Source organism: Dipodomys merriami, unplaced genomic scaffold (genome assembly GCF_024711535.1).
Source record: "Dipodomys merriami isolate MVZ:Mamm:240054 unplaced genomic scaffold, mDipMer1.0.p SCAF_19, whole genome shotgun sequence".
Taxonomy (NCBI): domain Eukaryota; kingdom Metazoa; phylum Chordata; class Mammalia; order Rodentia; family Heteromyidae; genus Dipodomys; species Dipodomys merriami.
This window is the reverse complement of record NW_027203270.1, coordinates 17,751,348-17,776,504: the sequence shown is the minus strand read 5'-3', so window position 1 is coordinate 17,776,504 and position 25,157 is coordinate 17,751,348. Positions and strand designations below refer to the sequence as shown.

General features: G+C 49.2%; 1 protein-coding gene across 1 annotated transcript; it reads left to right on the top strand.

Moving 5' to 3' along the window:
- Positions 1 to 289: 289 nt before the first annotated feature.
- Positions 290 to 24,091, top strand: Flcn (folliculin). Its single transcript, XM_070027542.1, has 13 exons — positions 290 to 502; positions 2,801 to 2,908; positions 4,803 to 5,077; positions 7,631 to 7,777; positions 11,245 to 11,466; positions 11,934 to 12,094; positions 14,550 to 14,641; positions 16,616 to 16,806; positions 18,577 to 18,690; positions 19,658 to 19,781; positions 20,402 to 20,533; positions 20,640 to 20,745; positions 22,157 to 24,091. The coding sequence occupies exons 3-13, from the start codon at positions 4,829 to 4,831 to the stop codon at positions 22,356 to 22,358; spliced, it is 1,740 nt and encodes a 579-aa protein (XP_069883643.1). The 5' UTR covers positions 290 to 502; positions 2,801 to 2,908; positions 4,803 to 4,828; the 3' UTR covers positions 22,359 to 24,091.
- The last annotated feature ends 1,066 nt before the right edge of the window (positions 24,092 to 25,157 follow it).

The window sequence follows — 25,157 nt, the reverse complement described above, 5'->3', positions numbered from 1 at the left end:
CCGCCCCGCCCTGCGCGGGCTGAACCATTCTATACTTCTCGAAGTGGGGGGGAGCGAAACAGAGACACCAGAGAAGGGGTGTCTGGAAGCTGAGTCTGGTTCCCTTTCAGACTCCGTGGTTGTTTTAAACTCTGTCTGGATTCGTAGGGGTGTCGGGTCCTGCGGGGCTTCGCTCTCCTCGCGACGCCCGGCGGCTGCGGGCGGTGTCTGCCCTCTGCCGCGGGGCTGCGCGGATGGTGCGAACCACCCGAGTCACGCGCTCGGGCTGAGGGCGTGGGGGGGTGGGGGCGCGGGCTGCCAGGCCTGGGAGACCGCGGCTGAGCGTGAGGGCCCGCAGCCGCCTGCGGGTCGAGGGCTGCAGCCGGGGCCCCTCGCGTGGGGTCCGCGGCCCAGAGTGACCCCCGCGGGGTCACTACCTTCTAGCGAAGTGCAGAGACGGGGTTCCCGCCGCCTGGGGTCCTGCGAAGGCCGGGACGGCGCAATGGGGCGGACCTGAGGAGAGGTGGGTCTGGGGGCCCGGCCCCGCGGAGTTAGTGGGCAGGTGATGGGGGGGAGCTTAGAGCTGAGGGGAAGGCATTGCGGAGGACCCCGTCCCCGAGGGGATGGTGATGAGGGTGAGTGGCACATCTTAGCTTCGGGGAGGAAGCGGGTCACCTGGGGCAGCCCCCCGGCACCCCCCCTCCCCCCCCCCCCCCCCCCCCCCCGTCAGGATCATCGGTTGAATTCCCTGCGCTCGGCCTGCCTCCTGCTCCGGGTGTTCTCCCCTGTGCTTTGAGAGAGAGAAAGACAGGTGGTTGGGTTTTCCTGCCTTTCCTCCTTGGCTGGCCGGCGGAGGACCCTCTGATAACGCTAATAGGCCTAGCACAGCTTCCTCGGGCGTCAATAGACCTCCTTTTGTCTTTCCCCTGGAAAAATCAGCCAGCTCAGTTCCTGGCTTGCAAGGTGCAAGGTGGTCCCCAGCGGTCACGGGTAGGCCAGGGCGCCAGGAGCTTGTTGGAATTTGATCCTGGTTCTCCTGCCCTTAGACACCTATCACCAACCGTGATGCCCAGCCAGCCTAGCAGGAAGAACTGTGTCCCAGCAGAGAAAGGCCACAGCTGCTCCAGTGCTGGAGGCACTACGTTATCACCATTGTCATTAAGTGATTGAGCAATTGTGGCACATGACGCTGTTTGCCCTTCTAGTGTGGTGTGTGTCTGGGGAGCTCTGTAAATAAATAGAAATCCCGGTGAAGCTGGAAGGACTCTCCTGTGGCAGTTTTCATCCCTGTGTACTTTGCTGGGATTCCAGCTCCTACTGAGTGAAGCTCCCCTGTGGGAGATGAGTTTGTAGAGTTGAGTGCTTGCTACTGGTTAAGCTCCATTGTGACCCCTTATTTCCTTAGGGTGCTTTTAGTGACCCCTAATTCTCCAGGTGGTGTGAGAAGACAACAGAAGTAGGGATGAAGTAGACCCAGGGTCCAGTGGAGAATGGAAGGATGGTGCCGTGTTCAGGACAGTGATTCAGCTAGTGTGGGCAGGGACATGGTCAGGCAGCCAACCTCCTCAAGGAATTTGAGAACTTACTTTAAGCATGATGACGAAGAGACTGTCCTGGGTTCTGGAAAGCTTGTTGGGAAGGATGATAGTACACTCACAGCACTTTGTTCAGCAAAATTGGAATGGGCATTCAAATTGGAGAAAGATGAAAGAATTGGCCTCTTTCTGCCCAGAATTCAAATGCTGTGTACTGTGAGACCCTGAGCAAGCTTATTCAGTAGGCAGGAGGCAGGAGGGCTCCTAAGCCACAGAACCACAAGTGTATTAGTGGTTTTTTTTTTTTTTTTGGGGGGGGGGGTCCGGTCGTGGGGCCTGAACTCTGGGCCTGGGCACTGTCCCTCAGCTCTTCAGTTCAAGGCTAGCGCTCTACCACTTGAGCCACAGCACCACTTCTGGCTTTTTTATTTTCTGCTTATGTGGTGCTGAGGAATCGAACCCAGGGCCTCATGCATGCTTCTTATAACAAAATACCTGAAATGATAACTTGGAAAGAAGGACAGGCTTAGTTTGGTTCATGGTCTCAGTCCATAGATGGTTGGTCCCTTTGGGCCTGTGGTCAGGTAGAACATCTTAGCAGGGGAGCACATGATAGAACAAAACTGTGCTTTGGGAGTCGTAGAACAGACATTTTGGGTTTTGGTCACTGCATAGTGGCCAGGAAACAAAGACAAATGGATTTGGGGGGAGAGGAGGAGGAGCAGGGGTGGGGGCAGCAGTCCCTATATCCCCCCTACAAGGGCACTTCTTCTCAATAGGCCCTACCTCCTAAAAGTTCTACCACTTCTAAACCACTATTAAGTAGGCACCAAGCCTTCAACACATAGCATTTGGGAGACATTGGGATCTGAAGCATAACAGCAGATGAATCGCCAATCCTCTTGCTGTGCCCTGGTTTTAGGTCAGCTAAAAGCTTATTGAGAAGGTTTCTTCATGCTACAAAGATGACTGCTCTTAAGTCAGGAACCAGTGGCTCATACATGTGATCTTAGCTACTCAGGAAGCTGAGATCTGAGAATTGAGGTTCTAAGCCAGCCCTGGTAGGAAAGTCCATGAGACTCTTACCTTCAATTAACTACCAAAAAGCCAGAAGTAGAGCTGTGCTTCAAGTAGTCAAGTGTTATCCTTGAATAAAAAGCTCAAGGACAGTGCCCAGGCCCTGAGTTCAAGCCCAGAACTGGCACCAAATAAAAAAAAATCACTGCTCTTAGAATTAGCTCTGGGTTTTCCTCCCTGACTTTCTTCCTGACTTTTTCTTTCCTTAGATAATGTCAGGTTTTGAATCTGAAGTTACCATACTTGATTCATCCGGCGAGACCTTGAGTGCTTTGGTCTAGGTGGGATGGTGGAAGTGTGCTTCTTCTAAGTATAAGGTTAGTACTGATGATTTGCCTAAGAGCTGCTTCATTTCTCTTTTTGTGTCTCTCCAAGGAGTTTGTAGCACCTTTTCCAGTGCCACTGCCTCTGCCTTTATTTTGGATTCAACTCCCCTTCCTCCTGCTCAGACTTCTTATTCCATCCGTGGTCTGTCCTTCCTGGTTCCTTTTTTTTTTTTTGTCCTGGAGCTCTAACTCAGGGCCTGGGCACTATCCCTGAGCTTCTTTTGCTCTAGGCTAGCACTCTACCACTTGAACCACAGTACCATTTCTAACTTCTGCTTATGTGGTATGGTACTGAGGAATCAAACCCAGGGTGTCATACATGCTAGGCAAGCACTCTTCTGCTAAGCCACATTCCCAGCCTCCATCCTTGTTCTTTTGGCCTCACTCTAATGAGTCCCATGAACCCTTTATTTAAACCCATTCCACTTGGTTCTGTGCCCCTACTGTCCTTTCTTTTTCTTTTCTTTTTTTTTTTTTTTTTTTTGTCTTGAACTCTGGGCCTGGGCACTATCCCTGAGCTCTTCAGCTCAAGGCTAGCGCTCTACCACGTGAGCCAGAGCACTATACCCGGCTTTTTCTGTTTATATGGTGCTGAGGAATCGAACCCAGGGCCTCATGCTTGCTAGGCAAGCACTCTACAACTGAGCCACCTTCTCAGCTCCCCTACTGTCCTTTCTGACAGTGTCTTTACTGACTTTGCTACCCACTCTGGTAAGTGGGGCCACCTCAGTTGGCATCTGTATGTCAGCCTCATCAGAGATAGCTTTGCTTTCTCTAAAAGCAGTTCCAGGAGCCTTCAGGGATCATGAGATCAGTTTTCCTTCCTCCCAAACTCCCTCAGGCCCTGGGCTCTTCCCCCTGCGAGCATGCTCCCATTGCATCTCTACTGAGGACCTGTACCCAGTCTCCTTGTGGGATTTCAGTCTCCTTGTGGGATTTTCTTGTCCTGCCCACCAGATCGTTCTCCACAGCCATTCCTGATGCGAGGATGTGTGTGGTGTGGTGTGTGTGTGTGTGTGTGTGTGTGTGCATGCGTGCACGAGTGCCTATGTGTCTAACTGCCTATTTACGTATTTGTCCATTGAGGTGAGCACCTAGGGGTGCATCACAGCATCCAAACTTGCCTGGCAGGTATGGAGTGCTGGGTGAAGTTCCCTCTACTTGGCTCCTGTGGCATTTTCTTTTTTTTTAGGTCCGGTCGTGGGGCCTGAACTCTGGGCCTGAGCGCTGTCCCTCAGCTCTTCAGCTCAAGGCTAGCGCTCCACCACTTGAGCCACAGCGCCACTTCTGGCTTTTTCTTTTTGTTTATGTGGTGCTGAGGAATCAAACCCAGGGCCTCATGCCTGCAAGGCAAGTGCTCTACCACTGAGCCACCTTCCTAGCCCTCCTGTGGCATTTTCTTTTTTTTTTTTTTTTTTGCCAGTCGTGGGGCCCGAACTCTGGGCCTGGGCACTGTTCCTCAGCTCTTCAGCTCAAGGCTAGTGCTCTACCACTTGAGCCACAGCGCCACTTCCAGCTTTTTTCTGCTTATGTGGTGCTGAGGAATTGAACCCAGGGCCTCATGCATGCAAGGCAAGCACTCTACCACTGAGCCACCTTCCCAGCCCCTCCTGTGGCATTTTCTATGTCATTCCAGTGGTGCTGACATGGTGCTGCATGGTGGCGTTCAAGGTGCATTCTGCTTGTACCATCTACCTCCTAGCTCTGTGGCACTTCTACCTGGAGAGCTTTCCATGTGATTAGAACTGGTTGTGCTGGCAGGTGACTTAACCTCTGCTGGTCAGGAAGCCCCTGGTGATGTGTGGTCCCAGTGCTCCATGGGCTCCGGGCAGGTTTTGGGGCATGAGCAGGTACAGGTCTGCTGATGGTATTCCTGCCTCCACAGGCTTCTTGCTCATCCCCTAAGGCACCATGAATGCCATCGTTGCCCTCTGTCACTTCTGTGAACTCCACGGTCCCCGTACTCTTTTCTGCACGGAAGTTCTGCATGCCCCTCTGCCCCAGGGTGCTGGGAATGGCGACAGCCCTGGCCAGGGTGAACAAGCTGAGGAGGAGGAGGGCGGCATCCAGATGAGCAGCCGGGTCCGTGCCCATAGCCCAGCCGAGGGTGCCAGTGCCGAGTCCAGTAGCCCGGGGCCCAAGAAGTCGGACATGTGTGAGGCAAGTGTTTTGGGACCCTTGGGGAACATTTTGGTCTTTGAGAAGCAAATGGGAGGATGTAGGAGACCCCAGGATGTTGAGAGTATTGGATAAGGCCTTCTGGAAATGACCCAGACCTCAGGGGCTTTTCCTTGACCCTATGCATGTGCATGCTTCTCTCTAGTCCCTTTGGTTCATTCTCATCATCCCAATATTCAGCCACTGTATGCATTAGCATTTTAAGCCACAGACAGTTGCTGCTCCAGCATGGCATTTACCCTTGTATCCACCCACTTCAATTAGCCTAGTCTTATGTTCCTTCAGCTTATCCCAACAGGCCACATTGTGTGGAGGTCTTTGATCAGGCTTGAAATTGAGTGGTGGTGGAAGCTGGGCTTGGGCATTTGTTTGGGTCTGCTGAGAAGTACATGTACTGGGCATGGTGGCTAATCTCAGCTACTCAGAAGGCAGAGATAGGAAGGATCAAGGCTCAGAGCCAGTCCAGGGAAAAAAAGTTTGTGGGATCACAGTAATCAATAATCAGTAAGCCAACATGGTGGCTTACAGAGAACAAATTCCAATTCCCAGCATATAGAAAGAGAGAAAGGAGGGAAGGAAAAAAGATGCCAAGTGTCTGAGGGATTTAACTGTTGTAGGAATGGTGGTGGAGTAGATGGACAGAAATCGCAGAGCCTTGAGGCCTGGCAGGAATGAGAGAGAAGAGGGACAGGGAATTTTGGAAAGCTGCGCCAGACATCTAGAGAGTTCCTGGATCTCCTGGCATCTACCTCAGTGTCCACCTGTGTGCAGTCTTGGGATGGGACTGCTTTTAAGACAGTTTCAGAGTGTGGCAGTGGCTGAAGGTGGGGTGGCTATGAGTATCTCAGCAGAGCCCATTTCATATCTACTCCCATTGGTGGTCTGAGGGGTGGTTCCTAGGCTCCCACACTGACCCTCTGAAGCCTTTCATTTGTGTGCTCACTACCCTTACCTGTTCCCAAGGCCTTTGCCACCTGTTGATTTTAGAACCTAGGACTGAGGCCTAGGAGGAGGTAGATGATATCATTCAGAAAAGTGGCACTACTGTGTGTCCTAGTCCAACCTATTCTCACTACAACATCAAATGCCATCTGTAAAATGGAATGTATCACTGAAATCATGCCGAGAGTTGTACTCAGGACTGAGTGAGGTAAGACAGGCATAACACCTGTTACCTGTCCTACTAGCTGTTTTCTTTGTTTTTGTTTTTGGTCGTTTGTGGGGCTTGAACTCTGGGCTTGGGCACTGTCGCTGCATTCTTTTTTTTTTTTTTTTTTTGATCAGTCATGGGGCTTGAACTCTGGGCTTGGGCGCTGTCCCTCAGCTCTTCAGCTCAAGGCGAGCACTCTACCACTTGAGCTACAGCGCCACTTCCGGTTTTCTGGTGGTTTATTGGAGATAGGAGTCTCACGGTCTCTCTTGCCCGGGCTGGCTTTGAACCGCGATCCTCAGATCTCAGCCTCCTGAGTAGCTAGGATTACAGGCGTGAGCCACCAGCACCCGGCATGTCGCTGCATTCTTTAGCTCAAGGTGAGCGCTCTACCATTTTAGCCACAGCGCCACTTCTGATTTTTTGGTAGTTTATTGGAGATAGAAGTCTCAAGGACTTTCTTGCCTGGGCTGGTTTTGAACTCTGATCCTCAGATCTCAGCCTCCTGAGTAGCGAGGCTTACAGGCGTGAGCTATCAGCGCCCGGCTTTCCCTTAGCTTTTTTCCCTGATGGCTAAGCTCCACTTCTAGCTTTTTGGTGGCTTATTGGAGATCAGAGTTCCAGGGACTTTCTTGCCTCACTGACTTCAAACTGGATCCTAAGATCTCAGACTCCTGAATAGCTAGGATTACAGGCATGAGCTGCTGGTACCTGGCTCAAAGGTGTAGGCCAGTCTGTTCTCAAGCTTGTGATCTTCCTGCCTCATCTTCCTCATTACCTGTATGTGCTATGGCCAGCCCTACTAACTTTTATGAGCTTTGTGGCCCCAAGGGTCTGCTTTTCCTAGTTAGGAAACTCTTTGTTCCTCTGACGAGTATAAATCTAGAAGCCAGCAAGTTTCTATACAATAATTGAGAGGTTGCGGGTGATGGCATATGCCCGTAACCCCAGCAGTTTGGATGCTGAGGAGGATCCTGAATTCTAGATCAACCTGGACTGTAGAGGGATATCCTAGTATTAAAAAAAATAAAGAAAAGAAAAGAAGGCCAGGCGCCTGTGGCTCACACTTATAATCCTAGCTACTCAGGAGGCTGAGATCTGAGGATCGTGGGTCAAAACCAGCCCAGGCAGGAAAGTCTGTGAGATTCTTACCTCCAATTAACCATCAGAAACCAGAAGTGATGCTGTGGCTCAAAATGGTAGAGTACTAGAAGGACAGTGCTCAGGCCCAGAGTTCAGGCCCCACGACCAACAAAAGAATAAATAGACAGGCAGGAAAGGAGAAGAAAAGATAAGAGATTAGCTTTCTAAATGCATTATTTGTATAAGGTAGGGCAGTTTGTTGTTTGCTTCCATCTAATAGGTTTTCTTGTCCTCTTGGGCAGGGCTGCCGGTCCCTTGCTGCAGGGCACCCAGGCTATATCAGCCATGATAAAGAAACATCAATCAAGTATGTCAGTCACCAGCACCCCAACCACCCCCAGCTCTTCAGCATTGTCCGCCAGGCCTGTGTTAGGAGCCTGAGCTGTGAGGTAAGCCTGGGGCCTGTCTCAGTAGGAGACCCACACAGACACATTCAGTGCTGGTTATGGACAGGGAGGGGCCTGGCCAGTCACTGTGCTGTAGAGCGCAGCACACCAGTGGTTGAACCTTAAAGAATGAGTTGTGGTGAGTTCTCTGATTTTCTGAGTGGGTGCTAACTTTTTACTTCAAGTACCAGTTGTTTTTATTTCTTTTTATTTTTTATTTTTGGTTGATCATGGGATTTGAACTCTGGTCTTAGGTGCTGTTCCTTCAGCTCTTCAGCTTAAGGTGAGCGCTCTACCACTTGAGCCACAGCGCCACTTCCAGCTTTTTCTGTTTATGAGGTGCTGAGGAACCGAACCCAGGGCTTCATGCATGCCAGGCAAGCACTCTACAACTGAGCCACCTTCTCAGCCCTGTAATTGCTATTTTTTTGTCAGTTGTAGGGCCTGAACTCTGGGCCTGGGTGCTGTCCCTCAGCTTTTCAGCCCAAAGCAAACACCCTACCACTTGAGCCATGGCACCACTTCTGACTTTTTTCTTATGTGCTGCTGAGGAGTTGAACCCAGGGCCTTATGCATGCAAGGCAAGCACTCTACCACTGAGCCAACTTCCCAGCCCCCAATTGCTTTTTTCTTTTTTAATTTTTTTTTTGGGGTCCGGTCATGGGGCCTGAACTCTGGGCCTGGGTGCTGTCCTTCAGCTCTTCAGCTCAAGGCTAGTGCTCTATCACTTGAGACACAGCGCCACTTCCGGCTTTTTTCTTTTTGCTTATGTGGGTGCTGAGGAATCGAATCCAGGGCCTCATGCATGCAAGGCAAGCGCTCTACCACTGAGCCACCTTCCCAGCCTCAATAATTGCTTTTTTTAAATGTTCATTTAAAAAAAAATTATTAAGCAGTTGTACAAAGAGGTTACAATTCCTTAAGTCAGGAGTATAATGCACCGTGATAAATGTTACCCCTTACATCGTTCTCCTCTATTATTCCTCCTCCCATCCTTACCCTCGAGTTATATAGTTCAAGTTTATATAATATAAAATCGTGGTTTTGACATACAGGTTATTGTGTTTGTAGTCTGATGCTTGCTAGGCAGGAGTTCTGCCACTTGAGCCATGTCTCCTCCAGCTCCTTTTTGTGTTAGTTATTTTCAAGGTAGGGGCTCACTTTATGCTGGAGACTGGCCTGGGTTATAATCTTCCTTTTTTGTCCATATACACATGCTGATAATGAGGCTTGAACTTAGGGTCTCACTTTTTTTTTTTTTTTTTTTTGCCAGTCCTGGGCTTTATCTCAGGGTCTGGCACTGTCCCTGAACTTCCTTTTGCTCAGGGCTACCACAGCACCACTTCTGGCTTTTTCTGTTTATGTGGCACTAAGGAATCAAACCCAGGGCTTTATGCATGTGAGGCAAGCCACATTCCCAGCTGGGTCTCACTTTTTTTTTTTTTTGGGGGTCCAGTCGTGGGGCCTGAACTCTGGGCCTGGGCGCTGTCCCTCAGTTCTTCAGCTCAAGGCTAGCACTCTACCACTTGAGCCACAGCACCACTTCCGGCTTTTTTATTTTTGCTTATGTGGTGCTGAGGAATTGAACCCAGGGCCTCATGCATGCAAGGCAAATGCTCTACCACTGAGCCATCTTCCCAGCCTCGTGGGTCTCACATTCTTGCTCATCTTTTTTGTTCATAGCTGGTGCTCTACCACTTGAGTTATGCCTCTAGTTTTAGCTTTTTCTGGTTATTTGGAGATGAGTCTTTCAGATTTGTCTGCCCGGGTTGGCTCCAAATGGTGATTCTTAGATCTTAGCTAATTGAGTGACTAAGATTATAGGATTGAGCCACTGGCATCTGGTTTTTATCTGCAAATAGTTGTACAAGGGGATTTTTGTCCATTCCTGATGGATATATTTGTAAAGACAGGAATTATTTCTACCATATGTATATACACTATTTTATTATCTGAATCATCACATGTTCTTAGAAACCCAAGTAGATTGACTTGTTCCTGAACTCCATAGCTATTGCTCTTGGTTTATCATAAAGAGCTCATGGTCCAGTCACTAAGCTTTCTTGCCTATATCCATCCACCTGAGGAGGCTCCCCCTATCCTCTGCTGGTTGTCATTGTTGCCATGTGTTCTCATTTCTTGCTGTGAATCTGCAAGCAAACAGACGGTCATGTGTGCTCCAACTATGTATTAAGAACAAGAGAATCGGGCTGGGAAGGTGGCTCAGTGGTAGAGTGCTTGCCTTGCATGCTTGAAGCCCTAGGTTCAATTCCTTTGCACCACATAAGCAGAAAAAAAGAAAAGCCAGAAGTGGCGCTGTGGCTCAAGTGGTAGAGTGCTAGCCTTGAGCTGAAGAGCTGAGGGACAGCGCCCAGGCCCAGAGTTCAGGCCCCAGGTCCAGACACCCCCCCCCAAAAAAAAAAAAACCCAAGAGAATCATTGCAGGGTGGTGGTGGGGGGAGGCTGAGGCCTAAGAAAAGAGGTGCAGATGTCCAGGTGCTGGTGGCTCATGCCTATAATCTTAGCTACTCAGGAGATTGAGATGTGAGGATCATGGTTTGAAGCCAGCTTGGGCAGGAAAGTCGTGAAACGCTTCTCTCCAATTAACCACTAGAAAATTGGAAGTGGTGCTGTGGCTCCACATGGTAGAGTGCTAGCCTTGAGTGAAAAAGCTCAGGGACAGCACCCAGACCCTGGGTTCAAGCCCCACGACTGAAAAAAAAAAATGAAAAGAGGCACAGATTTTGTGCTATAAGCTCTGACATGGCTACTGGTCTTGTCCACTCTACTTGAATAAGCTGGCACACTAGAGTCCTGAGTAGATGGAATGGTTCTACAGAATTATCTGTGGCTCAAGGAGGAAGAAACTAATGATCCCATTGTTCTAGCCCTGTTACTTTACAGTAAATAAAGTGACCTCTAGAAAGTTTGCTAGAGGGCTGGGAAGGTGGCTTAGTAGTATAGTGCTTGCCTCACTTACATGCATGAAGCCCTGGGTTCTATTCCTCAGTACCACATATATAGAAAAAGCTGGAAGTGGCGCTGTGGCCTAAGTGGTAGAGTACTAACCTTGAGCAAAAGAAGCTCAGGGGCAGTGCCCAGGCCTAGAGTTCAAGCCCAGGATTAGCCACAAAAAAAAAAGTTTTCTGGGGTTAAAGGTCTTGCTTAGCAGTAGACCGGGTGCTTAGCATGCCCAAGGCTTTAGATTTCATCCTTCACATTGTAAAAATGAAAAAGAACTGGTAATTGCAAAGCTCTTCACTCATCCAACTCCTCTTGCTCTCCTTGGATTACCTGTGGATAATCCATGATGAAAGGTCCGAAGAAGGGCTGGGTCTGTAGCTCAGTACAAGAGCACTTGCCTAGTATGTGCTATGCCCTAGATTCCACTCCTGGGTCAAAGGAGGCTTGGAAATGTTTTCTCTGATGGCAGGAGAGCTGTCTCTTGAGTTGTCATGGTTTTCTTTCAGGTGTGTCCTGGCCGGGAAGGCCCCATCTTCTTTGGGGATGAACAGCATGGTTTTGTGTTCAGTCACACCTTCTTCATCAAAGACAGCCTGGCCAGGGGCTTCCAGCGCTGGTACAGCATCATCACCATCATGATGGACCGGATCTACCTCATCAACTCCTGGCCCTTCCTGCTGGGGAAGATCCGAGGGATCATTGATGAGCTCCAGGGCAAGGCCCTTAAGGTGACACTGGGGTCAGGAATAATGGTGACATCTTCACTGAGGGCACAGGCAGCTGTGTTCCTCTTCTCTGGGCAGCTGCTGTGCACCCAACTTCTTCACTTGGCTTCAGAGTTGAGGATGAGTGATGCACCTGCTGGCCAGCCCATCTGTTCTGGCCTTGCCTGTACCACCATCCTGTCTCTCAGTCTGGCTTCTTCTCTTTGGTCTTTGCTTCCTTTGCCCTTCCTGTTGCAACTGTCCATTGGTCTGTCTTGACCTGTACCTAGCTTAGCCCTCTCAGGACTGGCAGGCATGCTCTGGTGACAGTCCTTACATTGTAGTGGTTCCAGATGGATGAAGCTGTTCCTTGAGCCATCCTGGGGGTACACCTCTGGTGTTGGAGGCCCTGTGTCTGTCCTCTGGAGTGGCTGCTAGAGTTAGTCATCTGGGCAGCTATTGAAGAGGACACTCTCCCCTTTGCATTTCAGGTGTTTGAGGCAGAGCAGTTTGGGTGCCCACAACGTGCCCAGAGAATGAACACAGCCTTTACACCGTTCCTGCACCAGAGGAATGGCAATGCTGCTCGCTCGCTGACCTCCTTGACCAGTGATGACAACCTGTGGGCATGTCTGCATACCTCCTTTGCCTGGTAACACTTCCTGGGGCTTGGCAGCTGTTAGTGTAAGCACTCACTGGATTGGCTGGATCATCACAACTTCGGAGAGCAGCTCTTGGCCAAAGTTTCTGGCCATTTCCCAGTAATGCTGACCCATGGGCACTAATGAGTGAGCAAAGGAGCCTTGTACTCAAGGGATAGTCCTCTCCTGGCCTCAATCACACAATGTCACACAGTTAGGTGGAGCTGGCTTCCTATGATATGCAAACCATTTCTGTGGCAACATAGTGAAGCTCTCTCTGAAGAAAATACCCAGTAAACATCTGGCTCAGGTCTCAGGAAAAGTTTTCATGGCAGGGCCTCCATTAGTGAAGTCTGACTTGGGCATCTTCTGAAGTGGCTCCTTCCAAGGGCCAGTGCTGTGCAGTAGAGGCCTCATGGAGCCCATGTTCCTAGATTGACTGGAGAATGGGGTGGAAACCACAGGGCCTGAGGCCCTGGATCTGTAGTATATGTGTCCTTTGTAGGTGTTTAGTAGAAGCATGCTGTGTTACTAAACCCAGGCCAGCCAAATGAAGATTGAACTCTAGTGCTGGCAAGGAGGAGGGTCAGTGAGGGGAGGTGAGTTAGTGGACTTACTAGATTCCAGTCTTTCCTGGCTACATGTGCACTGTTCTGTCCCTTGTCCCCTTATAGATAGGCCTTGTCATCATTGTGTAGATCTTGTCTTGGTGTGAGTTCCTACAGGTCCAGTTCCTGAGGAAAAATACCTGCTCCCACCGAACATATAGTTCCTCCTATGTTTAAAACATTCTTTGAGCCGGGAGCTGGTGGCTCACGTCTGTAATCCTAGCTACTCAGGAGGCTGAGATCTGAGGATCTCGATTCAAAGCCAGCCCGGGCAGGAGAGGCCGTGAGACTCCTATCTCCAATAAACCACCAGAAAACTAGAAGTGGCGCTGTAGCTCAAGTGGTAGAGCATTCGCCTTGAGCTGAAGAGCTGAGGGACAGCGCCCAGGCCCAGAGTTCAAGCCCCTCGACCGACAAAAAAAAAAAAACAAAAAACATTCTTTGAAGTTGACAAGTAAAAATTAAATCACATACACTTGTGCTACACAGCAGTATGTGTAGTATGCAAGCATGTGCTGCCTAATGGCAGTTCAGTTAGTAGCCACCTCAGTAGGGGAGTTCTCTCAAGATCAGCTTGCCTGAGGATCTTCACCTCAGCTCTGTGGTGTCCACAGTGACAGTGTTGCTCAGGTGTTCACTTACCTTACCTTGTCATCCTTTTCTTTGTAATGAAAACACTTAAAAGCCTTATTGAGCTTGTTCCTCCTACATTTGAAAACCATTTTCTTTTTTCTTTTCTTTTTTTTGGGGGGGTCCGGTTGTGGGGCCTGAACTGTGGGCCTGGGCGCTGTCCCTCAGCTCTTCAGCTCAAGGCTAGCGCTCTACCACTTGAGCCACAGTGCCACTTCCGGCTTTTTTCTTTTTGCTTATGTGGTGCTGAGGAATTGAACCCAGGGCCTCAGGCATGCAAGGCAAGCACTCTACCACTGAGCCACCTTCCCAGCCCCATTGAAAACCATTTTCATTATGGAATTTCACAGGCTCAGAGTAGAGCAGACAGTGCAGTGAGCCTCCAGGTCTAGCATTATACCATTTCACTTTTCTTTTCCCTGACCCTTCACTTTTTTTTATGCAGTCTTGGGGCTTGAACTCTGGGTCTGGGCACTGTCCCTGAGCTTCTTTTGCTCAAGGTTAATGCTCAATCAGTTAAGCCACAGATCCACTTCAGGCTATTTTGGTGGTTAATTGGAGATGAGACTCTCACAGACTTTCCTGCCTAGGTTGGCTTTGAACTGACATCCTAAGATCTCAGCCTCCTGAGTAGCTAGGATTACAGGCATGAGCACCTGGCTGTCCCTTCACTGTTTTCCTAGAATATTTTCAAAGCAAATCTTTGTTGTATCATTGCAACTACAAGTATACCCATAATACCATTATCCTACCTTACAGAATTGACTGGTTCCTTAGTGTTAGCCAGTGCATTCATGTTAGGTCTTTTGTCTCTGAGATGACTTTGCATCAGGATCAGAACAAACAGTTCCTCTCATTTCTTCCTCACACTTTTTTTTTTATTTTTATTTTTTGGTCGTGGGGCTTGAACTCTGGGCCTGGGCACTGTCCCTGAGCTCTTCAGATTAAGGTGAGCGAGCTACCACTTGAGCCACAGTGCCACTTCTGGTTTTTTGGTGGTTACTTGGAGATGAGACTTTCCTGTCTGGGCTGGCTTTGAACCACGATTCTCAGATCTCAGCCTTCTGATCTTCCTCACACTCTTTAATGAATTACCTGGGTTGTGTCTTGCAGAATGGCTGAGTGTCCAGATAGGGATATCAGGTACATTCAGGCCTGATTGTCCAGGCCAAAGGCCTTATGTTTTTACTCTTGTAAGGAACCTCACAGCTGGTGCTGTTTTATCCAGGCTTCTGAAAGCATGCGGCAGCCGACTGACTGAGAAGCTCCTGGAGGGTGCACCGACTGAGGACACCTTAGTCCAGATGGAGAAGCTTGCTGGTGAGGCTGGGTGTTACTGTTGGGGCCCTTTTCCTGTGGTGGGGGTGGGGAGTAGCCCAGCAGGAGGAGCTGCTATAGGGAAATGTGTCTGAATAAGCCAGATGAGCCTTGGCAGTTCTGTGTGATTCCTCTTTCCTTCCTCCTCTTTCTCTTTCTCTCCTTGAAAGAGTCTGTTCTCCAGGGAGTTTGGAAAAGTAACCATTACGACTGCCTATAAAAAGGACTGAGAGATTGAAAATTTTTGCCCCTGTTATATGATGATAGCCATATGCCTGGTGTTGTAGCAATTCTCTTAAGGTTTGCTTGGAATAAAGAATGTTGTTTCTGTTTTTTTTTTGGTCGGTTGTGGGGCCTGAACTCTGGGCCTGGGTGCTGTCCCTCAGCTCTTCAACACAAGGCTAGCACTCTACCACTTGAGCCACAGCGCCACTTCTGGCTTTTTTTTTTTCTGCTTATGTGGTGCTGAGGAATTGAACCCAGGGCCTCAGGCATGCAAGGCAAGCACTCTACCACTGAGCCATCTTCCCAGCCCAGAATGTTGTTTATGTTGGACCTAAGTTTTCCATCCAGAGCATTGGTTCCCCAGCCTCCCAGGGTCTGGCCTTCCCCTCACATTCATGATTGAACCTCCATACCTGGGGATGAGTCCCCTGTTCGTTGCTGTCTTCCCAAGAGATCCTGGTGTGGGGTACCCAGATAATCCTGGCAGACTCTCCTCAGTTCCCACAGCTGTGGGGTGGGGAAATGGTCATTTGCAGCATATGTTGTGCAGTTTGTTTGCTGACAGTGCTTCCTGTGCCTTTTTTTTCCCCCTAGTCCTGGGGCTTGAACTCAGGGCCTGGGTACTATCCCTGAGCTGCTTTTTTTCGCAAAGATAGCACTCTACCACTTGAGCCACAGTGCCACTTCTTGCTTTTTCTGTTTATGTGGTGCTGAGGAATCAGAACCCAGGGCTTCTTACATACCAGGCAAGAACTCTACCACTAAGCCACATTTCCAGCCCCTTCTGTGCTTTTTTAAGGATGGCCCTTCTAAATAGTTGAAACATTTTTCTCTGGCAGTACTGGATTTTAAAGTCAGGTCCTTGTGGTTGCTAAGTAAGATGCCCTGTCCCTTGAGCCACCAGTTCTAAATGGAGCTCTTCCAAGGTTTTCCCTGCACCCACTTGTGTTCCTGAGAGCTCTTCTGTGAGGTCACTCAGGAATAAAGTCTTCATGAAAGCAGAGCACACTCAGAAACGACAGACCATGTCATTGCCTGCCTGTTCTCCTGGTTATTTGGCCATAGATGGCTTATTACTGTGCCACTCATAGACTTGCACACCAGTTCATGCAGTCATGATGTCTAGGTGAGAAGTCAGGTCCACTACAGCTTTCTGGAGAGGGAGACAAGCAGGTGAGTGAGGCTGTCTGCCATGCCTGCACTGTGTTGGGTCACGAAGGAGCTACGTGTGGGCTTAGGCCTCAACTCAGATGTCAGACCTGACCTCAGATCCTTGCTCTGCTGCCCATGGGCCCCCCTGCCCCAGGTCTCATCATGACATGCAACAGAGGTGTGATTGTGAGGTCTGCCATAAAGATTAATTGAAGTAACAAGTCTGTGCCTTCATCTGTGAGTGTGAATGAGGATGTTGACCCAGGATGTTGGGGAGGACTGAGTGAAGCAGTGTGTGGAGCCCCAGGAAGGGCTCTTGCAGAAGAGCACAGGACACATGCTCTGAAGCACTTGCATGGTTGGTTTGAACTTTTCCACCCACGGGGAGCAACTTTGCATCTTTCAGTGAGAGGTTCTGACATGTGTCCTCCCTGGACCAAATAAATGCCTTCCTGCCTTCCCGGTGGCTGGGGCAACAGGCACAGATAGATGAACACAGCCAGGAAACAACAGCTGGTATTGTAGCCACACCATCCCTGGGGCTAGTGTGATCACAGGAGGAGGCTACATTCCATACCTGTCCTTATTGTCGTCTTGTAGACTTAGAGGAGGAATCGGAAAGCTGGGACAACTCAGAGGCGGAAGAGGAGGAGAAAACCCCTGTGTTGCCTGAGGGCGCGGGAGGACGGGAACTGACCAAATGTCCTACAGATTCATCCTTGCTCTCAGACTGTGGCAACTGGCAGCCCCGAAAGCTCTCAGTCTTCAAGTCTCTTCGACACATGAGACAGGTAAGCAGCAAGTGTATATATAGTCCCAGGAGCAAACCCAGGAGAAGTGTTCAGACTTCTCCATCCAGTATACATTGTCTTCTGGGCCTATCCTCTTCCAGCCAGGAGTGACCAGCAGTGGGAGGCTGAAAGTATAGTGGCCATTGAGATGTGGCCATTGAGATGTGTTAGACCCGGAAGCAGGGCTCTTTTAGTGCAGTGTAGGTTCAGAGAAAAGCCTGGCTGTTTTCTGCAGACTCCTAATCTTTGTTATTCTAGACTCTTCTAAAAGGATCAGATTGCACTGTTATTGTGTACAGAGTCTATGTGTACATAGACTCTGTGGCTCATGCTTGTAATCCTAGCTTCTCGGAGGCTAAGATCTGAGACTCATGGTTCAAAGTCAGCTCATGCAAACAAATCCAACTAACCAGCAAAAAGCTGGAACTGGAGGTTTGGTGCAAGGATAGCACACCAGCTATGAGTAGAGAACCTAAACAAGTGTGAAACCTGGAGTTCAAACCCAGTCTCAGCAAAAACCAGACCAAAACAAAGAAAAAAAAACATGCTTCATAGTCCCTTTTTTTTTTGTTTTTGGCTGGTCATGGGGCTTGAACTCAGAGCCTGAGTTCTCTCAGAACCTGGATAGCTAGGATTACAGGTGTGAGCCACCAGCACCAGCAAGTCTTGTCTTTAAGCATACAACTCCAGGCTTCCCACTTTCCCTGTCAGCCTCCATGGGAAGAGAACTCAGGGTCTAAGCACTGTCCCTAAGCTCTTTTTGCTCAAGGCTAGTGTCCTACCACTTTGAGCCACAGCGCCACTTCTGGTTCTGTGGTGGTTAATTAGAGATAAGAGTCTCATGGACTTTCCTGCCTGGGCTGGCTTTGAACCACAATCCTCAGACCCCAGCCTCTTGAGTAGCATGAGCTACCAGCACTCAGCTTCATAGCCTATTTTAGGCTGTTTGATTTCAAGGTCATTTTTGGTCAACACTCCTCTTCTGAAATGTCATTGTTGGGAGCTTAGTGTTGAAGGTGGGTAGGAGAGCCTGTGCTGAGTTAGAGTAAAGTGAGGACAAATGGAAAGCATCAAGGACCTTGATGGCTCCTGTAGCTGTAAAGGAGGAGGCTGGGTAGCCTAGTTTGGGCTGTGCTGGCAAATCCCATGTCCTTCATGTTCCTGAGGTGTGCCTGCTGCAGATCACTACCAAGTAGTTCAGCACAGCAAAGTGCATCTATAGAGGAGTGACTTGTACAAAGTTGGTACCTTTGTGCTTCAAAATAGCATCAGGGGAAGGATATTTCAGTGGAAGAACTTTGGAGTCTTGTTTTTATTTTTTATTTTTGTTGGTTGTGGGGCTTTGAACTTGGGGCCTGGGTGCTGAGCTCTTGATGTTCAAGGCCGGCCTACTACCACTCTGAGCCACAGCGCCACTTCTAGTTTTTTGGAGCTTAATTGGAGATAAGAGTCTCACAGACTTTCCTACCTGGGCTGGCTTTGAATCTCAGTCTTCAGATCTCAGCCTCCTGAGTAGCTAGGATTATAGATGTGAGATTACAGGTGTGAGCCACCAGTACCTGGCAAGTTTTTCTTGTCTTTAAGTGTACAAATCAAGGCTTCCTGTGATTCCTATCAGCCTGCCCAGGAAGGTAAGTGTCTCTGTCCTCTTTTTCACAGTCTCCTTCGATATGCAGAGAAATTTTCTAAATACACACAGAAAGTAACTTCCAGCAGAGGGGAGAGAAGTTAATTATGAGAATGCAGAAAGTACCGTGTGCTGTGTTTCAGGTCCTGGGTGCCCCGTCTTTTCGCATGTTAGCCTGGCATGTCCTCATGGGCAACCAGGTGATCTGGAAAAGCAGAGATGTGGACCTTGTGCAATCAGCATTCGAAGTTCTCCGGGTAAGAGCATCTTTTACTTATGTACTGTGTGGCCAGGCTGTGTCGGCTCAGTGTCTTTGGATGTGACTGTGACTACTAGCACAGAACCTTGTGAGCCATCTGCTCCAATCTAGGACCTAACAATGACAGTCATTACCATTACCTTTTTTTTTTTTTTCTTGTACTAGTCCTGAGGCTTGAACTAGGAGCCTGGACACTGTTCCTTAGCTTTTTTTTTTGTTGGTCGTGGGGCTTGAACTCTGGGCTTGGGCTGTCCTTGCGCTCTTCAGCTCAAGGCAAGCGCTCTACAGCTTGAGCCACAGCACCACTTCCAGTTTTTTCTAGTGGTTAATTGGAGATAAGAGTATCACAGACTTTTCTGCCTGGGGTGGCTTTGAACCATGATCCTCAGATCTCAGCCTCCTGGGTAGCTAGGATTACAGGTGTGAGCCACTGGCACCCGGCTTTCCTTAGCTTTTTTGCTCAAGACTGGTACTCTGCCACTTGAACCACATCTCCACTTCTGGCTTTTTGGTGGTTAATTGGAGATAAGAGTATCAGCCTGGACTGGCTTTGAACCACAATCCTTAGATCTCAGCCTCCAGAGTAGTTAGGATTAAAGGTGTGAGCCACCGGCACCTGGTATCATTCCCATTCTCTATCTCTAGTGGAAAGTCTTGTCCTGGAAGACTGATAACTTCCCTGTCTACTGTTCCCCACCTCTCCAAGAAGCCATCTTACAGGTGTTCTTGAGAGGGGAAGGGTGAGCAGAGCATGCTAGCACAGCTGCCCTGATGCCAACGAGGTAGGAGTCAATGTATGAGTGATGGTCAGGATAGGAGTTGGGGGCTTCTTGGTGGGAGACCACCCTGAGGGACCAGGACACCCCCTGGAGAGAGGCTGTGAGCCAGCTGCAGCGGGTGTTTCAAGTTGGGGTGTGGGGGCAGGTGGGATTGTGATGGGTTCTGAGCTGCCCTGTCCTCCGCAGACCATGCTGCCTGTGGGTTGTGTCCGCATCATCCCATACAGCAGCCAGTATGAGGAGGCCTATCGCTGCAACTTCCTCGGGCTCAGCCCGCATGTGCCCATCCCTGCCCATGTGCTGGCCTCAGGTGTGTGCCTTTGTGGGATGTGCCCTTCCTGCTGCTCTGGGAGGTTCCCCAGCTTATAGTGGAACTGGATCTTAGTCACGGATTTGAGGGTGTGGCCTGCTGTTCTTGAAGGCACCTGCTTTCCCAGTGGCTGGGGGCTTCCCTTTCCTGACTTTGGAATGGGTGGGGACCTGAAAGTCAGGGTGGTTCACACAACTGTGCTTCTCACAGCCTGCGTCCTGAGCCCTACTTCGCTGCCTTGCTTTGGGTCATGTAGGAACATGAAAGCTCTGCTTTCTGAGGTGGCTCTGAGTGTCGTACACCAACAGCTCAGTGACCTTAGGCAAGTTCATGAGCTCTCAGGCCTGTCCTGTCTGTAGAATGGGAACATGGTGGGGTGGGCTATATATGAGTGCCATGATGCATATAATTGTGATTGTTGTAAGGAATTAGTAGTTTAACTGAGGCCAAAAATGAGTCCTTAACTCTGTTCACAAAAGGTTTTAAACACCATAGCATCATTCTCAGGAGACCTTTGCTCTGGCAAAGTACAGTGCACGGTGTGCCTGGCTCACGTGAGATAACTTTGGATGAGCTTCTTAAGAGGTGACCACAGGATGGTGTATTTTGTGTTGCTACAGAGTTTGTGGTGATCGTGGAGGTTCACACAGCCACGCGCTCCACCCTCCACCCAGTTGGGTGTGAGGATGACCAGTCTCTCAGCAAGTATGAGTTTGTAGTGACCAGTGGAAGCCCTGTGGCTGCAGACCGAGGTAGGTAGCACTGCGTGGGGGTTGCCCTCTGGCAGGGAGGGAGGAGTAGCAGGACCCTGCCTTTCATCCAGTGCTGCTGCCCCTTGTGCCTCTGCCTCATCCACAGTTGGCCCTACCATCCTGAATAAGATCGAAGCTGCTCTCACCAACCAGAACCTGTCTGTGGACGTGGTGGACCAGTGTCTCGTCTGCCTCAAGGAGGAATGGATGAAGTAAGCATCTGGCCTTAGCCACCAGAACTTCCCAGAGAGGGCAAAGCTGTCCATGCAGCAGGCTCTGCTGGGGAAAAAACAGTTTCTGGGAAAGAGGCTATGTAGTGGCCCCTGAGTGTACAGAAGTAGAGGTTAAGAGCAGGGTTCAGATATCAGCCCTGCCACTTAGGAATCTGGTGACCTTGGGAAGGTCTGGCAGATTTTTCTGCCTGGGTGGTCCTTGAACTTCAGTTCTCTCGATCTAAATCTCAGTCTCCTGAGTGGGTAGGATTACACGCGTGAGCTACTAGCACCCAATTCCCCCCCTCCTTTTTTTTTTTAAATACTGGGCATTAGACCTAAGTCTTTACCCATATTGGGCAAGTACCACGTTACTGAGCTATACCCTTGCCTGATCCTTTCCCTTCCTTCCTTTTGTTCCCCCCTTTGGCGGTAAGTGAATTTGAACTCATCAAGTTTCTTTTTTTTTTTTTTTCCATTTTTTCCCCCACCCCCTCCCTACTCATCAAGTTTCTTAGGCAGGTACTTCATCACTTGAGTCAGGCCCTAAACCCTACTTCCTTTTCTTTAAAAGCATATGTTGTTTTCTTGTGTCTTGACTCTTTGCTATTTTCCTCAAAGTTTTAGTTAGCCAGACAAGGAAGCTCAGAAACAACTTGTTTCTTCCATGAGGTTTTTTTTGTTTTGTTTTGTTTTTGATGGTTGTGGGGCTTGAACTCTGGGCCTGGGCGCTATCCCTGAGCTCTTCAGCTCAAGGCTAGCACTCTACCACTTGAGCCACAGCACCACTTCTGTTTTTCTGAGTGGTTTATTGGAGATGAGTGTCGCATGGACTTTCCTGCCTAGGCTGGCTTTGAACCTTGATCCTCAGATCTCAGCTGAGTAGCTAGGATTACAGGTATGAGCCAATGCACCTGGCTATAGGCTACAACTCCCCGCCATGCCGCGCCCCCCCCCCCCCCCCCCCGCAGTTGTGGCGCTTGAACTCTAGGCCTGGGCACTGTCCCTGAGCTCTTCAGCTCAAGGCAAGCATTCTACCACTTGAGCCACAGCCCCACTTCCTTTTTTCATTTTCTTTCTTTTTCTTTTTTTTCCGATGAGTCTCCCTATGTTGTCCAGAGAGTTTGTATGCTCAGATTATCTTCCTGCCTAGTCTCCTGAGTAGCTGGGACTACAGGCATGCCATACCATGCTTGGCTCTTGCTCAGTTTGCTGTGTTGACTAGTAGTCTATTCCCTTGGGCTAGATAGAGGTCCTAAGTGAGTAGCTGTTTTTCTGAACCCTTTCAACTGAGTGTGATTTCCCTTAGGGCCTACAGGGCCCTCACAGTTCTAGAAGCTGTTTAGGCCCCATGAGCAGAGCTCTGGTGCTTGGACTGTGGGTCTGAGTGTGTATTTTTGTGTTTTTGCAGCAAAGTAAAGGTCCTGTTTAAATTCACCAAGGTGGACAGTCGCCCCAAAGAGGACACGCAGAAGCTCCTTAGTGTCCTGGGTGCATCAGAGGAGGACAATGTCAAATTGCTGAAATTCTGGATGACAGGCCTGAGCAAGACCTACAAGTCACACCTCATGTCTACAGTCCGCAGCCCCACAGCCTCAGAGTCTCGTAACTGACCTGAGGAGCATCTGAGTCTACATCTGCAATGTACCATCCTCCAGCTGCAGAGAGGAGGGCTGCTAGGGTTTCTCAACTGCAGTGTGGAACACTCAACAAGTGCAAGTCACTGGGTTGGCCTTTGCTGTGCTTGTGGGGCTGGAAGGCAGGCGGAGTGGGAGACAGTAGGTCTCTGTGTTGGGCACTCAGGCGTAGGTGCCTGTGCCTCTGGAGAGGTGAGAACCGACTGGAAGAGCCAGGTGGGTGGGCCAGGCCCGACTCGAGTGTGTGAGCTGCAGGAACTGCCTTCTCTTGGCGTTAACATCACAGCACTTCCCTCTTTGAAACTTAGCAGTTTCCTGGGTTTGTGATTGTGTTTTGCCACACTTGTGAATATTCAAGATATCCATCCATCTGCAGTCTCTTTTGACAATTTTCTTAGACCCCTGTGAAGGCTCTTGGTGAAGCTGTGTTCCCCATCTCTGGGCATCTGAAAGTTCATGTTGCTCTGGAGTCATGGTCCATGGGGCTTGAACGTGCAGTTCAAGGATGAAGACTCTGATCTCTAACAAAAATGAGGCTTTGCGGAAGCATTCGGTCCTTCCCCCTTGTCTAACCCAACTGAAGGCACCACGGCCCACCATGACTATCCTGTGTCATTTCCCCTCTATTGTCTTCACCATTTATTGTCACTGCAAATAACTGCTTCCAGTGTGGCATTACCACACCATACAGTTTTATAAAGGACTCAAGTCTTGGGAAGATTTTTGGCAAATTTCCCAATTCGTTTATAGTTTTCTGTTTATATTTAACGTGAAGATTGAGTTTGTGTTTAGTTCTCTGTATAATGCAAGAACATTGCAACACAGTAAATACGTTATTTTTGTAAATTGCTGACTGTATAGTTTTTTTGTTTGAGCCTAATGACAAGCTGTGTTTACTCCCAGGAAACAGTGTTGCTTACCAGGGGAGGTGTGCAGAGCAGGGAACAGCAGGTGATCTGTTGTGCAAACATCATAGACTACAGATGGGACCAGTGTTGTATGTGTAATCCATGAGTGGCTGAAATATGGTTACATGGATCATATTATGGTTATGACAACACCAGAGTGTGGCCAGTACTAGGTGGGGTGTATACGCCACTGTGATCTTGGTCAGTGTTCTGGAATTTCCTTTGTGGAGCTGGTAGTAGAGGCTAAAACTCATGGAGGGTCTACTACCATGTACCTTTGCATTCTGTCCAATCTCAGGAAATGGCCCAGTGCCAGCACATATTTAGCAGGAAGGTGTTGAGCTACCTCACTGTGAAAGTGACAGTCACTAGAATTGGAAGATGTGTGTTTTGACCATGTAATTGGGGGGAGTTATGCCCTGCATAGTTAAGGGCAAATGGAGAAGGGGTGCATGCCTCATATCCTTGCAGCTTTAGGGATGACTCCTTGTGCGTTTTTAGTGTGTGACAGCCCCTGGGTCACTGTACTGTGTTCAAATAAGCTTCTTGCCAGTTGTCAGCCAGTTGGGTGATTAAGTCTACTTGTTAAGTAGGAGAATGTGCTAGCTTTGCATTATTTCACCAGAAGGAAGCAGGTGTTTCCAAGGAAAATAAAGCTGTGAGAATGAGCCCATAGGCTCCAGTGCTGACTAGGCTTTTTATGCTGCTGTAGGCCTTCTCCCTGAAAATAGTGCACATGTTTTTCTTTCTTATCATATGCATGTCTATATGAATAACTGCTAATAAAAGTTAAGAACTGGCCAGGTGCCGGTAACTTATGCCTGTTATCCTAGCTACTCAGGAGGCTGAGATCTGAGGATCATGTTTCAAAGCCAGCCTGGGCAGGAAAGTCCATGAGACTTTTTTTTTTTTTGTCGGTTGTGGGGCTTGAACTCTGGGCCTGGGTGCTGTCCCTCAGCTCTTCAGCTCAAGGTGAGCGCTCTACCATTTGAGCCACAGCGCCACTTCCGGTTTTCTGATGGTTTATTGGAGATAGGAGTCTCACAGTTTCTCCTGCCCGGGCTGGCTTTGAACCGCGATCCTCAGATCTCAGCCTCCTGAGTAGCTAGGATGACAGGCGTGAGCCACCAGCGCCCAGCTTCCATGAGACTCTTATCTCCAATTATCCACCAGAAAACTGGAAGTGGTGCTGTGGCTCAAATGGTAGAGTACTTGCCTTGAGCTGAAGAGCTCAGGGACAGCATCCAGGCCCAGAGTTCAAGCCCCACAACCAACCAAAAAAAAACAGTTAAGAACTTTACTGGGCCAAGCACTAGTGACGCACACCTGTAATCCTAGCTACTCAGGAGGCTGAGATCTGAGGGTTGCGGTTCAAAGCCAGCAGGGCAGTAAAGTCCATGAAATGCTTATCTCCAATGAACGACCAGAAAACCAGAAGTAGAGCTGTGGCTCAAAGTGGTAAGTGCTAGCTTTGAGTGAAAAGAGCTCAGGGACAGCATCTAGGCCCTGAGTTCAAGCCCCATGACTGACAAAAACAGACAACAAAAAAAAAAATCCCAAAACTTTACTGGGATCTTCTGACAACTTTTTTTTGGCCAGTACTGGTGTTTGAACTCAGGACCTCATGGTTTGCTCAGCCTGCTCATTCATGGCTGGTTTTCTACCACTTGACTTGTGCTTCCAGTCCAGAGAGAGAGAGAGAGAGAGAGAGAGAGATAAAGACTGCCATTCTACCACTTGAGCCACACCTCCATTTCTGTTTTTTTTGCTGGCTAATTGGGGAGGTACGAGTCTCATACACTTTCCTGCTCTGACTGACTTCTAACTGTGATCTATAGATCCAAGCCCCCTGAGTAGTTAGGGCTGT

Coding starts and splice junctions, on each gene's coding strand:
- Flcn (XM_070027542.1), top strand. CDS start 4,829: ATGAATGCCATCGTTGCCCTCTGTCACTTCTGTGAACTCCACGGTCCC. Junction 5,078..7,630: donor AGAAGTCGGACATGTGTGAG/GCAAGTGTTTTG, acceptor CCTCTTGGGCAG/GGCTGCCGGTCCCTTGCTGC. Junction 7,778..11,244: donor TTAGGAGCCTGAGCTGTGAG/GTAAGCCTGGGG, acceptor GTTTTCTTTCAG/GTGTGTCCTGGCCGGGAAGG.